At 39.8% G+C, this 15552-nt stretch overlaps 1 protein-coding gene across 2 annotated transcripts in view; it reads right to left on the minus strand.

The window, feature by feature from the left end:
• fsip1 (fibrous sheath interacting protein 1) overlaps positions 1–15463 on the minus strand; it is a 28138-nt gene extending 12675 nt beyond the window's left edge. For both annotated transcript variants that reach the window (XM_020630154.3, XM_020630152.3), the window contains exons 1-8: positions 15229–15463; positions 15074–15131; positions 14796–14959; positions 14618–14699; positions 14425–14514; positions 13851–13984; positions 13514–13633; positions 11129–11293 (exon numbers count right to left, since the gene is read on the minus strand). In XM_020630154.3, the coding sequence (XP_020485810.2) occupies positions 11129–11293; positions 13514–13633; positions 13851–13984; positions 14425–14514; positions 14618–14699; positions 14796–14959; positions 15074–15131; positions 15229–15390 (975 nt within the window). In that variant the 5' untranslated portion in view covers positions 15391–15463. The remainder of the gene's footprint in view (positions 1–11128; positions 11294–13513; positions 13634–13850; positions 13985–14424; positions 14515–14617; positions 14700–14795; positions 14960–15073; positions 15132–15228) is intronic.
• Positions 15464–15552: the final 89 nt, after the last annotated feature.

The raw sequence follows: 15552 nt of genomic DNA on the forward strand, positions 1-15552 counted from the left end.
TCTATGTTCGGTTAGGCTGTGTGACTCTCAAACAAAGCAGGTGAGAAAGAGAGATCAGAGTTCAGCTTATCTGAACATCAGCAAAATGCTGGTAACTGGCTCTCCATGATGTAGCCAATTGACATATTGTTGAAGATGTCCAATAATCACATCAACTATTTGGGTCACAAGAGCGCTGGGAGGCCACGAAGAGTCAGACTCTGTTTTCTTTAAGAATGAAAAACATGTCAAACATAATTATCTTTCAGGAGGAAAGTATGTCAGCCTATTGATGACATATAAAATGAATGCCTTTGAATTCAATGCTGCATTAGTGTCAAGAGTTAATATAAAGTGCAGCATTGTATGTATGACATTGACTGCCAAGTGCCCTTTCTGAATACAGAATCAAAGTTATTAAAAAAATGAAAAGCTCATCCGTGCATGTTATGACATCTCCTGAGAAGCTGTCCTTGTCTTACCCTGTGCTTCCCGTTTTGTTTTCTCACAAAGTGAGGAGTTGTTTGCCATTCCTAGAAGCAAAACCATCATTAGTAGCTCATTTGTATGACTTTCAGAAGTCTTGAAGCAATGTCTTCATGTGGCGGTCATTGATAATCAGCTAATGAGTCCAAATAAAAGCAATGCATTCCATCCTAAAGTTGTCATGGGGTTTCAGTGAAAAACATCTGCAGTGTTTCCGCCTGTAACCAAAGTGACAAAATAGGAAACATTTTAAAGCTTATAATATGTTTGTGATTAAAAACAAATCACGGAATGCCCAAATCTGAACCGTACTGAGCATGCTCAATCATGAAGTTCAATTTCAAAGTCATGTAATTATATGACCTCAATCATATCACACGTTTTGTGAGCCATTGAGATTGTTAGCCTGGAGCCTCTTTTCTGGATTACATCTGTGGATGAGATTTGCCAAATCTAACAGCTGGATCCTCTCATGCAGATGCATTCGCAGAAACAACTCCAAACAGCAACGACGAAACAAAAACACCAAGCATGCCACATGACAAACCTGCCTTAAACCTAATGGTGACTTCTTCTCCATATAGATGAAAGTTCTCCTGTATGCCACTGCTATAAAACAGAGGGCAAGAGGTTATAGAGATGACTGTTTGCTTTCTCTCTCTTCTTATACTTTTCTTACGTTTCATGTTTAGGACTATCTGGAGCCGGATGAAGAGCCGCTGGAGGAAGCTTGATGACCTTGTTCACATCCTCAAGCTCATTATGGACAACATGCACAAGAGGCAGCTTGCTAATCCAAGGACGTGTCAATGAAAGTGAAACTAAAACTTCTACTGCAAATTTCAAACAAACTAATGAGTGCAACTTGTGACCTATTCAATCAAGTTCTGAATTCAAACCAGCTGAAATCAAAAATGGCTCCAGAAGCTATACGTCCAAGGAGGAACATATAGACTTCTGAGTTTTTTTCAGAAAAAATCTTTTATCTTGATGCAAAGACATAGGAAAATCACCTCAATGGGTTTCTCCTTGAACAACCCTTATGTGATGTGGACACTGGCCAACCTTACAGTTTGTTTTAGCATGAACTAGCCACAAAACAGTTCATTGGCCTCAACTCTAGGGGCCTTTTGTAATATCAAAAATGTATGCAGGCCAGATTGAGTCACTCTGTTGTTAGAAAACAGGCTACGAACATAATAAAAACAGCTTGTTTCTTATCCCGTTGCCAGTTTTATTGGGAAACCAATGCAGTCTACCACAACAGGCGTGCAATAATTCATGTCTTTTATGAAAATTAGAATAGATTGTTATTCAAACCTATCACATACTTTGGTGCTTTTGAAGTGTAGGGTGAGGTAGTATGCAACAGACTCTACATCAGAGAAAGTGTCTCTTTGTAATTCCTCATAATACACTGTGACAGTCTGTTTATCAAGGAATATCAGGCAAGGGAAATTGTTGTTTGGTAAAAGAGAGCCAGCAATGCTGACTCACCCAGAGAGAGGTAGCTGATGTTCAGAACAGGAGTCTCTCCTCTCGCTCTCTCTCTCTCTCTCTCTCTCTCTCTCTCACACTTTTTGTTTTCTTTCCCTTCTCTCTCAACAAATCTGAAGTATAGTACGAGCTCTGGCTGTGCCACGTGGACCCAGGCTACCTGCCAGGATCCATCCACATGCCTTGCCACGAGCACTCTCTGTGAGAGCTCAGGAGCAAACAGTATGGAGGCAACGGCTTCTTCAATCTCCTTCTCTCAGACTGATATTTTCCTTGCTATGTGCCACGTTATGAGGAAAAGGTGCTATAATGCAGATGTGGCATGCATGTTAAAAACCTGCCTGCATGCTGAGACTTAAGCCAGGTAATGCTTACAAACATTTTTGATCATGCACTCCTCTATGTTCAAAGGCACAATCTAGCTCTTGACACCAGCTTTTCTTTCCCCTTCTTATTCTGTGAACGTAGAACACAAATCAATCTAATACGACAGCAGAAGAGGGTACGTCAGCATTTGTGTATCATGGTCTTCAAGATATGTCCCAGATATGAGATTTGTTTTGATCCAAGTTTGAATCTGGGGTAAATGACTTGATGATTGCCATACATTCCTGATTAATTAGAAGATTTACTTTTAGGTCATCTGGACTTTATACATGCATTTTTTTCCCCTCCAAACTGAGGGTGGTCTGGAGCAATAACTATTGCACAGATCAAAACCTCCTGCTGCCTCGTTCAATCAAAGAAGCATGTTGAATGTGATACTGGGTTAAAATATTCACACCACCTGTGTCTTCTCAGCATCTCTGCATAATCCAACAAGCCGTCAGTGGTTGAAAAATATTTCATCTGAAGGTTCAACAGTTCTTGTTATGGAAGACGATCTTGTCTTGAGATACCTCCAGACCGTTGTAAACACAGTCTGGCTTTGACTGTGGTTTAAAAAGACTCTCCAATGTGCATCAATGTGCAAAGCTGCTAATATCAAGTCATTTTAGTGTTTGCCAAATAATGACACACGCAGAATGAATCCAAACAAAGAGCTTGAAAGCAGACTATTAGGATATTTATCCAAAGCATCTGGAGGGAAAATAGATCCAAGCATCTTTTTGCACGTCTTGTCCCCTCCGACACATGCTGCTGTGTATTGTCAGGCTCAGTATCTGACCTAGATTTCAGCTGCTAAAAGGTTTACAATGAGCTGGTACTTTTTCAACAGTGAGAGATTAAACAGGGCTCCCAACACTGTCAGCGCGGTACTTCAAAGAAGCGTTCACCAGCTAGCAACTGGTGTGTCCGAAATCACGTGGATGACGAGCAGGAAGAATTGACGATGGTGGTTTTTGAAGACTGTAAAGACAAGTTGGTCCTCCATTTCTGTCATCAATCTGACTCGTGATTTGCTGTCCTCGGCATGGCTGTGTTTGATGTACTTCCTGCTTCAGTCAGCTTGCATCCTGATTAGCTTATGTTCCGTTCCAAGTGACATTACACAGAGTGTGTGCACGGCTGTTTCTGAGAATAATGACATAAGGACGAATTAATTCAATCGGGACAGCCTCGATTGTCTTCCCACAGAACAATCTGGCAAGATATAAACTTTAGATAATTTAGCCTTTGCTGACTTTGGTTGGAAGGGTAATCAACACAAAATTTGCCAGATTATTCTGAAGTGTGTACCCTGCTTTAGGCTACACTGTTTTGTACAAATTGAACAAATTAAACATTACCTAATGAACTAAAATGTGTTTTCAAACTGACCGAGAAGTACATTTTGCCTGGCTACTCTAAAATTCATCTCCAATAAGCTAGCTTCATGGCTAGCTAGCTCTTTTCATTGTTTCAAGTGCTACATTTATTTTCATCACACAATTGGAGGACAGATTTCTTTAGAATTTGACAGAGCAGAAATAGATGTTTAGTCCATTTTTCCGTCAATGCGGTATGCTAACTTAAGCTAAACACCTAGTAACTACCCAATATGAGAGTGGTGTTGAATTTTGATTCTTAATTTTAAGAAACAGAATTAAAGATGTTTTTTTGCAGTAAAACTCTAATATTACTTAATAAGGATCATGGAGACATGAGTCAGGGGATATTTAGGATTGTTTTATTGCTAGCAGATGAATCCTCTGAGAGGTGTCATAATAAGTGGAAAAGTCAAAAGTTAGAGCTCAACCAAGGCAGGGAAAAGCCTCTCTGAACCGCTTAACACAAGTGCTGCTGCTGTGGATAACACCAGTGGGAGAGGCATTTATAGGAAGACAATAAACTGGGTCCCATGGCAATTATAGGGTGGGGAAGGGTGGGGAGGCTATTCTTTTTCGCCAAGTAAACCATGTGAAAAACACAGAGCATGCCACATGTGAAACCTGACATCTCAGTTCTCATCATGCAGATTTTTTAAGCTACAAAGGCAATAAAGATGACATTAGATTTTTCATATCAGCATAGAATTACAAATAAAGTGGATACATTTCCACCTTTTGAGAAACAGCCGTTCACTGCTGAATAGGGGCAGAGTGTTCGATTCAGTCAAATCTCTAAGAGACAAAACTAAGTCACATCCTTTTCTGCTATGAATTAGCATAGTTTCAATACTTCAAAAGAGAAAAGAACATTGTACCCTGGAAACCAGACAAATCTGCCAGTTCGTGTTGCATTTGCTTTAGCAGATGCATGTGTCTGGTCCCTCTCCCAATCTATCAGATTTCCATCTGGCCTGATTCAGGTCAGGACAATCACAAACGTTTATCTAATACGGGGCAGGTTTAAGGGTCATTGAGGCATTAAAGCCAAGATGGCTGCCACTGATGTGGAACACTTTGAGTCTGTTATCGTGTAAGTATTAAACAAACCGGAAAATTATGCACAAAGGCCACGAGTGGGTTTCTTAAGCAGGTAATGACAAACATCTATCATTGTTAACTAGAAGCCACATGAACTGGATTTTGAATTTCACATTTTGGATTTTGAGCTGATTGATAACAGCACTTGAAAATAGTGAAGACCTATGACATGCCAAACTTATTGGCATTGCGAAATTAGTTTGAAGGTTACAGGCTATATTACACCAGATGGGACAGTTTGTTCCTTTACAAAGATGTATTCCTGCTGTCATTGCTATAAATAGATAGTTCCATGAAATTGTACTGGCAATCACATAGCTCTTAGTTCTGGTGTCATTTGACATCAAGGCACAAGCAGACAACATGGATAGTATCGAAATCATATTTCTCTATTTTATAATAACGGCAGCAGTCTTTCACACAGAATGATGCTGTACCTGAGCAGTGGAGTCGGCAGTGTGTTCTTTATACCCTGACTTATTTTAGTGTGTGAAACAAAGAATCTTATATTCTTTTTATTTTACTTTTACTTACCCTTCCATTATTTTATCTACACACACGCACGCACGCACACACACACACACACACACACACACACACAAACACACAAACACCAGCACCTCTCACACCTGTATGAACAAAAGGTTGAATTTGGCATTAAGAAACCCTTTACCTGGTTAGAAGGAAAAGCTTCTTACCATATAGCACTTACCATTCAGCTATAGAATAGTTAGCATGAGAGTTTAATGAAAAGGTTACAGTCATTTTTCTATCTTAAAGTGTTCAAACTTGATGATATAAATAGGAACTAACCTATAGTTTAGATGAATATTAAATGACTAAAGCTTTTCCAAAGCTGTTTTTTTTATGTGACAGACCAAAAAAGATACATTTTGTAAAGTAGCTGCTGACCACTTTATGTCGGTCAAAAGGGCGTTGTCCGCCCCAAAACTCTGCTCTTTCACTTAACACGAGCTAGTTAAAATTATGGGTGCTCATCAGCAACCACACAATGAGACTAAAGTGACCTCATCGTCCTACATCAAAATACAGCCAACTGATACAAACAAAAACACAGCTGGAGTTACTAAGCAAACAAAAAAAGGATTTGAAGCCCTGATGATGACAGGAGGGATTTGATGCAATCCAACACTGGGACAGCAACTGAAAACAATGATAACACTCATTATTTTTTTATCATAACCACAATGTTAAAAGTCGCATATATGATAGAAAAGCACACGTCATTCTGATTACACACAAACACTTACACACCCATGTCACCAAACACCCAACAGCAGCTTTATTCTCATGACACAGCGCTCCTTCTCTGGCTTCAAGCTGTGGGTGGTGTAGGCGTTATACCACACAGTGGTACAAGAGGAGGGGTGTGATGTACATTAATCCTATATACCAACACGTGTTTCTAAAGACACAAAGGCCACTCCAGATGAAGCCTGAGAAAAGGGGAAAAAAAGGAAGAAAGCAAAAGGAGCAATGCTGTCATTAGACTAATATCAGCAGCATCCAAGGGAAACACTGTTCAAAGGGATGTTTTGATTCCATTCAATCAAGATAATTAAAGTAGGGTTTGAAGCTGCCTGACCTGTTTCCTAACATCAAAAAATGACCAAGAGGCAGCCAGAGGTAAAGAGAAAGGAGCTTTTTATCAGTGCTTTCCCAATGACTCACCAGGCGGCCACATTTTTTTGACCAAGGCCAAAAGTTGGAGCATCAAACACTTAATTTCCTGTATTCTGGCAAGTCATTACGCAACAATCTGTGCCTCTGTGTTTTCTGCATCATTAGGAGCAAACCATGAATCAGACCATTTTCCTTAAAATTAGGTAGTTGAGCTTGAGGTGAGTGGACCCAAACACCCTCATTAAAACTTGGAAACAAAAACCCTTACGTAGGCCTTACATACAATCAAGCATCTCAACCCCCTCCTCTCCTTCAATATGATTTTTTAGGGATTCCCAACATTTATATTGATCATATCTGGTCCCAACCATAATCATTATTAGTCATAATGATTCAACCAAAAACTCTTAATGGGGCTTAGAGGCATTTCAATGGGAAATGGACTTGAGCTATTTTCTAGTCTTGTGTTCTGACTACTCAAACCGCTTTTACACCACAGGTAGCACCTAGCAGAGATTGCTAAGTAAAGTGGCCATCAGTATTAGCAAATCCCATTTACACACCCTTATACACCGCAGACGAAGCAGCAGGAGCAAATTAGAGTTAAGTGTCTTGTCCAAGGACACATCGGACAAGTGGCTGCAGGAGCTGAGGATCGAACTCCCAACCTTCCTGATGAGAGACAACCGACTACTGAGCCACAGCTGCCTAACATTTAGTCAGTTAGCTACTCAACTACACTGAGAGCAGACAAAAAAACTTTCCAGACAAGAAGACTGTCCATGGACATTGATCTGGTATTATCGCTTAGCAATTAGGCCTCTTTTCCACTGAGCAGTAACATGCATCTTTGGTGATCTGATCAAAGTGGGCAGCCCAAACTACAGGTGAAAGTGCAGAGAGAGTAATAAGAGTCCACATATGACCACCTTTATCCAAGATTTTTTAAATTGCTCAAAAATGCACAAAGCGCCCATTCTACATTTTTAAACATATTTCTGAGAGAAAACGGTTGCAATAGGTGGACTTTTGGTTTTCCCCAGTGCACATTGGTCATAACTGCAGTGGTGGTACGGCCTTTGCATGTGTTAATATTTCCAAATGAAAGGGAGAGCCTTGTTCCTTTTCTGGAGCTGGCACTCCTCTACCTCCACCAGCTCTGTAATTATGCTCTGATGTGTGGGGGGGGGGGGTTGACACTCCTCTGTGGCAGTGACCTCAGTCGGTGCCAGGCCTCACAGACTGTATCCACCCTCACAGGCTCAAGAGAAGAACCAACTAAGCCAGATGAAGCTACTCATCAGGTGTCTGAAAAGGAATGCAAAGATCTGCTTTCTCTTCAGAATATCAATCATGACTTATTGGGAAAGGATGCCGCCAAGCTCTGAGGTCACAGATTCAAGCCCCGACTGATGCTTTATGAGCAAGTGCTCACTGGGTAGAGGTGAAAAAAACTCTCCTCTCCATGTGAAAACCTGACAGATGATCAATCTGACATCGAGAGAAAGCGCGAGACAAAAGCAAATGCTGAAATGTTGGCTTTGATCAAGTATCAGGAGGATAAAAACAGTTTTAAGAGGTGTTGAAACGGAGATATGATGACCTCGTTTGTGTACTTTAGAGTGTGCACTTGAAGAAGCGAGCAAACAAGCAGGTTCCTGCTCCGCCGTACAAATGGTTTCAGTTAGGAGAGACTGGTGCGAGCTACCGCCGAGAAGAAAGCTAACCGCAAAACAAAAGCATATTTACTTTTATGACCAACTTCAAGATTTACGGGCCCTTATGTGGAATGAATGACTGGCTCTGAAAGAGATTTATTGTCAGGGCAGGCTACCTTTAATGCGTGTCACAACAGTGAGAAGGGATTAGGGAAGAAATGGCTACCTTTAACCATACAGATTCTGCATTTACATTATTTCACTCTGTATTCTATTAACTGAATGAAAACACTTAGACACAGACTTTTAATAATCTGAGGGTAAATCATCAACTAATACTTGAGAGACAAGAGGTTTTGTTTCACTGTTTAATTCATATTTTCCATCATCTGAAAAGAAGTGCATGCATTAGCCGTTTCAGCACTAATGGGGAGCAGATGATGGATGATGGGGATTTTTTTTTCTCTCCTAAAAAACTCTTTGACCAGTCAAGATGATTAAAGGGTGGGAAGAGAAATGACATAGGCAATATAAAGTCACGCATTCAGTTGCCCAGTTGTATCCCAGCTTTATACTCTTGGCCAGAGATCCACTCTGGAGGACAATAAGAGAGGATTGCGTTATTTTGAAAGAGTATTACGTGAGTCATATTTATTAAGGAATGACAGTTTTGTGTTCACTCACAATAGAACAATCCTGACATCATTGTCAAAGTTGGATGGTTAATTTTGAGAGTTTCAGGTATTACTTAGTCATGTTTACATCTGAACAGTCCTCACCTATAGTGATCATGCACACATCTGATTGGGCACTATTAAAGCTCAGTGTCGTGCAGGGCTGCTCAATTTATCACAATTTCATTGTTATCACTAATTGAGCACTTACAATCAACACATAAGCAAGTATGGATTCATCACAATAAATAATAAAATGATTCTATATGTAAACAACAGTTCTTTTTCACCCAGCATTGACACGGTCCGTCATGTTAAATCAGGTCATGTTTTAAGTTTCTGTTTATAGTTTCAGTATTGTCATTTCCTGTTTTATTTTGTAATCACCCTTGTCTCTAGATCTAGATCCTTGAGCCCCTTACGCTCTGATTTTATTAACATGCATCTGGTCATCCCCTGATTGTCTGTGTATTTAAACCCTGTGTGTCGTTCCCTCATGTTGCCAGTCCTTTCTTCTTGTGGATTTTTCTTGTGTACGCTTTTTACTGCCACAGCAAGAACGTTCTCTTTCACAGATCTGCGGATACCAACAACTTGCCCCTTGAGCATCTGTTGCAGTCAGACACGGATAGGTGAGAGACAGTGAAGTAACCTCGGCGCCACCTTCTCTTTTCCTTGCAGGCTGTTGGCCTGGCGCTCCAATCTGGCTCCAATGGCAGATTACTGCAAAACTGGATTTTTGACAGTTGCCTTTTGCTTGATTCCTTTTTTGGATGTGTTTGCTTTGTGAAACTGATGTACCCACCTGGACTGCTCATTAGACTCTGCTGAACTCTGCCCTTACTAATTCAGAGGTGACGTAAAAAACTGTTTTGGATTACAGGGGGAACATGTTGCAAACACTGGTATTGTGTAAAATATTAACCTAAACTGAGTTAAAGCTAACAAGCACTCTTCAACAATCACGTGTATATATTACACTTCATATCGTTATCATGATATTGTACAATCATACATTTTTCTCATCTCTTGCAGGCCTGGTGTGGTGATTGGAGATGCTGGTATAACTTGTCATATTAGCTAAATAAATTATGTTGATAAATCTGCCAATTAATTTATATGATTTGATTTGTCAAGCTATTAGCTGATCAAGACAGCAGTTTAGTCGTTTAGGGATTCCTTATCAGCTAAATCCAGTACATGAAACATAAATGACCTTGGAACCTCGACTTCAAATGTCTATCTCTTTTTTTTTTTTTTTTACATTTCCTTATAAAATTAGATGGATGACTGAATACATTTACAATAGGAAATTATCAAACCAGAAAGAGAAATTCTCAGTCCAAACATTATGACATAGATCATGATCTATTCCAGCACTGGGATCTGGTACTGCAGATTTTCCTTTGTCTACATCCAGTGATAGTAAAAAATGGTACCGTCGACTCGAGAAAAAAAAACTGTTGCGTAAAGTTTTTTTTTTTACGAGTTTAAAAAAAACATAATTTTCCAAAGACAGGTTATGCAAATAATGAGCATGCCATCTGGCCTTTAAAATGTAGTGAGATAAGCTCCTGAGATAACTCGCTGAGCTAACGTCTAGGAGAGAACCCAAAGCCAGGAAGTAAGGCGTGTAAAAACCTCAATGTAGTAAATGTTTGTGAAACTGGTCGCGTGCTATCTGCTGTGATAATGATGGACGGATCAGTCTGTAAAGTTTGTCGTGTACAGTGTTTAAAGGGTGATTTTTGATGTTTGGTCTGAAAGTCCTAAATGTAGTAAAGATATTTTTTTGTTTATGCTAAACACTCGAGGAATGGACAGTCTTTAAGGAATCACAAAATACAAACATCTTACTCAAAAATGTCTTTTGCAATGCCGAGGGAAGTAGACATATGGGCTTCCTGAGCGAAAATCTCAGCATTATACAATAAACAATTATTAAAATTGGAAAGAGAAAAGTAATTTTAATACGGAAACAATAGTCGAAGCTAATTTCTTACATAAAGTTTACTAGCTGCAAATCAGGCACATGAAGCTTTAGATCAGGCCTTCATATGGAAACATGGAAAAAAAAAAAGGATGGAAAGTGAGGCAAACTTCAGTTCCAAATTACAGCAGCATACATAATAGTATTTTCCCCTGCTTACTAGAAGGAGTGTGTCTCCCTGATGGTCAATAACAAAAGGTTTTACAAGATCCTACCATCTTTACCCTTCTGCGCTGATCTTGCAATATGAGGTAATACAAGAACAGATCATCTCAGAGCAGGCCTGGAGGATATTAACAGCGGTCCATATAAACCTTTTTCTTGGTAGAGTGTAGACAGTAAGGTACATACCTGGGACATGCTTCCAAGGTTTGTGTATGAGCTTTGCACTGAGAGAGATTCTTCCGCAGGGAGGTAAAGGCGAATTTTGGACTCAATGGTATTCAGCTGCTCGAGGTCGGAGGGCTCCGGGGTGTAGCCCTGGCCTGTGGCGACTGACACAGCATACATGTCCTCCTGGAGGAGAGCCATCGACAAATCAAATAATATCCACCGTGGTTAATGTCAGTAATCTAATTATGATTATTTACTACCTAATTATGATATCTAATACTGATTATTAATCTGTTGCTTATTTAGCATATTTGTGACCTGAAACAGGAGAGAGCTACAAGTCTGACTTCAGTCTTTACTTCAAGCAAGGTGTCGATCACTACTCCTGTGCTGCATGCAAACTATATAGTCTATGTTATAGTATACTCTTCGAAGTGTCCCACAGGAAACAACTGGAGGGTGGTGAGCTCACATTTTGAAGAGTAAAGAAGATCACAACAGTGCAAAGAATGCATAAAAAAGGCGCAAAGACATCACCAATAACAAGAGGTCTGACAACTAGGTGAAGAAAACATACATTTGCAAATTATAAAACTCTTTTGGAAGGTAAATATGAAGCTAAAGCTTAGCTTAGCTTAGCTTAGCATATAAAAGCAGTTGCATGGCCCTGTAAGTCAAGCTATGACATATTTCACTCTTTGTTTTTAGTACAAACTAAATAAACAAAATAGAACTTGGAAATAGTTGAGTTTCAGAGTTACTTACTACTGTAAGCTAATTCTTTTCTGACTGTAGCTTTACATTTCACATGCCACAATTGTTTCGACCTTTTTATCCAACTCAAAAGTATTTATGCTAAGCTAGGCTAACAGTTACATTGTTGGCTATCACTTATCTGTAAAAGTTGTATTAATAATCTTAGAGTCTCTGACAAGAGACTTGACAGAAAGCAAATAGAAATATTACTATGCACACATTATTGAAAGAATCATCATACAGATGTTCTTAGATCCTGATAATGACTACTACTGCTGTTCAAGGAATTTTGTATGAATCTTTGGCCATAGATCAAAGGTAAATGTCAGTAAAGGAGATACTGCAGGATCAAAAATTTTCTACGATTACTTAGGGCTGATGATATACGAGTTTGGGTTACATGAAGGGGAAAAGGGAGCTTGTTAGGACAAGCGGTCGTAATAAAATAAAGCCAGTGTGACGCAAAAAGATAAGTAGCAACTTGTGATTGATGTGTCTTTGGGGATGCTGCCAAGACCGAGGTGAAGTCTTCAAAACTTAGAGACTCATCACTGCCAAAGTTCTGGTGACATAAATAATGGGCGTGCTATGTTATGACCATTCATAATAGCATGCTTCGCAATAACAGGAAATCTTCCTCCAGCCAGTAAAGAAACCCTATAGGATCTGCACTCCCCAGAGTTTGGTATCTGCCACCACAATTATGAAGCTATTGTTCAAAAAAGTCAAGGCAAACATCATATATAGAGCAGCAAGACAAAAAAAAAACAACCTAACGGCTTATCCTACTGATGCAGAGCTGTCGGGGTCAAGCTAAACGCAATCGCATGTGAAAAGTGAGTTCCCTCTTTCTTCACAACATCCAATCTGACTTCAGACTGGCTTCCCGACTGCATAACTGGCTACAAAAGCGGATCAAAACTGACAGTAACAACATCTTAAGCTAGGATGCTGTAGGTAGGTTGACAGCAGAGAAAGCGGTTCTTAACACATCATGCAAAAAGGAAAAACAAAAAGACGCCTCAATATTGTGTCTTTAAGCTCCACACTCACAGCCTCACTGAGCCATCAGGCGATAATAGCAGGGCGATATGAAAGATCCGGGAATTTTTTCGGCTTCACAGAAACACCTCAGAGGGAATCGTTATGAAAACGTGCTAATAAAGTGAATAAAACATGCAGCGTTCCACACACATCTGGTTCATAATCTGAACTGCTTTGAGGAGACTTCTGGCCAGAGGCCGTCTCAGCTGCCAAGCATTCTCAAAACATGGATATGTGACCAGTGTTACTCTACGGGTTGTCCTGAAGTAACACAATGCATTTAATAAATCAATAAAAGACTAAATTTGACATATTGACACATATTATTAGAAGTTATACAAAAAGAGGCAGCATTGTATGGAAAGCAAATTGTGTTTAACAGTTGTCTGGAAACAATATCTGCACACTATAAATTTCCTGACATACTATGGATTAAATGCAGTTCATATCAGGTGAAAAATGTCAGTAAAAGAAGCAGTAAATAGGATCATCTGCTAAAATGATGTCCCCATAACAACACTGGAGAAGAGAAAGTATCAAGGAAATTGAAAGAGACACACATCATAAGCATATGTTGTCTGTTAGAGCTTCATGTCGGCCTACCTCATTGTCTGCCCCTCTGGCGTTGTCTTCTTCCGCTTCGTCTACTTCTTGCAGGAGCTCTGCCAGCCGCTCTCTCTCTGCCTGGGTCAAAACCACCTCGGACCCTTCACCACTTATTAGCTGATTCATTTGGTGGGGGGGGGGGGGGGGGGGGTGAAAATCACTATTTACATTTGTACTCATCTTCAGTGGTGGCCTAGTGGGCTTAAAATATGTATTTTTCTTGAGCTTGAGACAAATATTTCCTCACTGGAAAAACAAACATTCAAGAGACTTGCTCCCAGTCATGCGATATACCTCAGCACTGCATTTTGGCCTGACGTGAACTTTGACATACCTCAATGTTTCTCTTGACAAAGTCCTTCTGTTTTTTCTCGCCTTTGGAAGCTCCACAGTGGCTGCTTTCAAATTCCCCACTCTCCTCATGGCCTACTTCAAATGATTCTGTCATGCTGTCTGGCATCTTTTCACCTGTCAGGTAAAACACAATTAAGATTCCAAGAGAGAACATTTTTTTAAGTGTGACAATGCTCTAATGATAACACTAAGCCAAGTGTGCTAACAAATTAAATAGTTTCTGGTGATGTCAACAGTGTGCTCTTATTCTGTCAACTAATCCACATTTCTTTCTGAAGGAGATTGACTTCTTAAAAAGCCACAAGGTCTTGATTAGAAAATTGTTCATGGGTTACATATTGACTGAACTGTGATGCATTCACTTCTCTGAAAGTGCTTAAATGTCTGGGTAACTGGTAACGATGTCTGCACCAGCCTTCCGGGACAGGGAAAAACACAGTGGTTGCTTTGGTAGTTGTAAGCTTGTGGCGCCATCAAGTGCACAATCTAGGCAGTACAAATGAGAGCATGTGTTTTAAGAGTATGTTTTGAAATGCTGCATTTCACTAACTCACTTTGTTCCATGTATTTGCTGTCTGTGGTGTGCTCACAGTCAGGAACTTGAGTTTCAAACACAGACATAAAGATTTCCTCCTCATCTGTCCCTTTAAGAAAAAAACAAAAAACACATTTAATATGGCTCACAATGAACTCAAACACTAGACTAATAAACACTGTTTTGATCTGTACACTGTTGCCTTCACTTACCAGTGGGTGCCTCAAGCGCCAGAAACAACCTTGTGTTCAGAGCCTCATGAACACATTCAGAATGACCTTCAGGCTTACTCTGCTGCAAAACAATACCGTTTATGTATCACTTTCACCCAGGTTAAGTAAAAAAAAATACAAATGGTAATGTTAGAGTGAATTCAAAGAGTGTGTTTACCAGGAGCTCTTGCCAGAGTCTTGCCTGAAGATCCTTCCTTTGACGCCTGACTTCTTTTTCTCTGCAGATCTTTTCAGACAACATTTCATCAAGGAGTCTCATTTCCTCAATGGCTCTCTGTAGCTTGTAATCTTCTTTCTCTTCATCAGTGAAATTTGCATGACCTAAAAGATGCACAAATATTACAATGTCTGCTTACCTCTAAAAACTGAGGCATAATAGTAATGGTACAAACCACAGACTGTACAAAAAAACAAAACAAAAAACCGCAGGCTTACCTTTGTCAGGGCCTTTGGCTGAAGAGTTGACAACAGTTTCTTCAGAGCTGCTTTGGATCTTAAAGGGACATACTGTATATTACACGTTACAGGAAAAAAAAAATCCAGTGTTGTCAGACTTATTATTTTTTATGCCAATAATCTGACTTAATTACCTGAATATCAGACGCATCGTTGGTCAAAACAACAAGGGAAAACGGAGTTGTTGGACAAATTCTGTCATGATGAGGTAAAGACACGCTGGAAACACGGCTACCTGTTTGTTCACTCGAAGCAGGTCGGGAAATATCCTCTAAACTTCCTCTGATTATTTCCATTCTGCGACTTCAAGGATTACAGCGATAAAAAAAAAAAAAACAACAACACTTTTGCACTTACATTGCTGTTGTTTTGTTTCTTGTCAAATTCTTGTCAACAAAGAAACTTGCGAGCATTTTTCTGCCCATTCTTTTTTGGTATCTATGGACGCAAACACTCCC

The sequence above is a fragment of the Labrus bergylta genome, chromosome 18 (genome assembly GCF_963930695.1).
Source record: "Labrus bergylta chromosome 18, fLabBer1.1, whole genome shotgun sequence".
Taxonomy (NCBI): domain Eukaryota; kingdom Metazoa; phylum Chordata; class Actinopteri; order Labriformes; family Labridae; genus Labrus; species Labrus bergylta.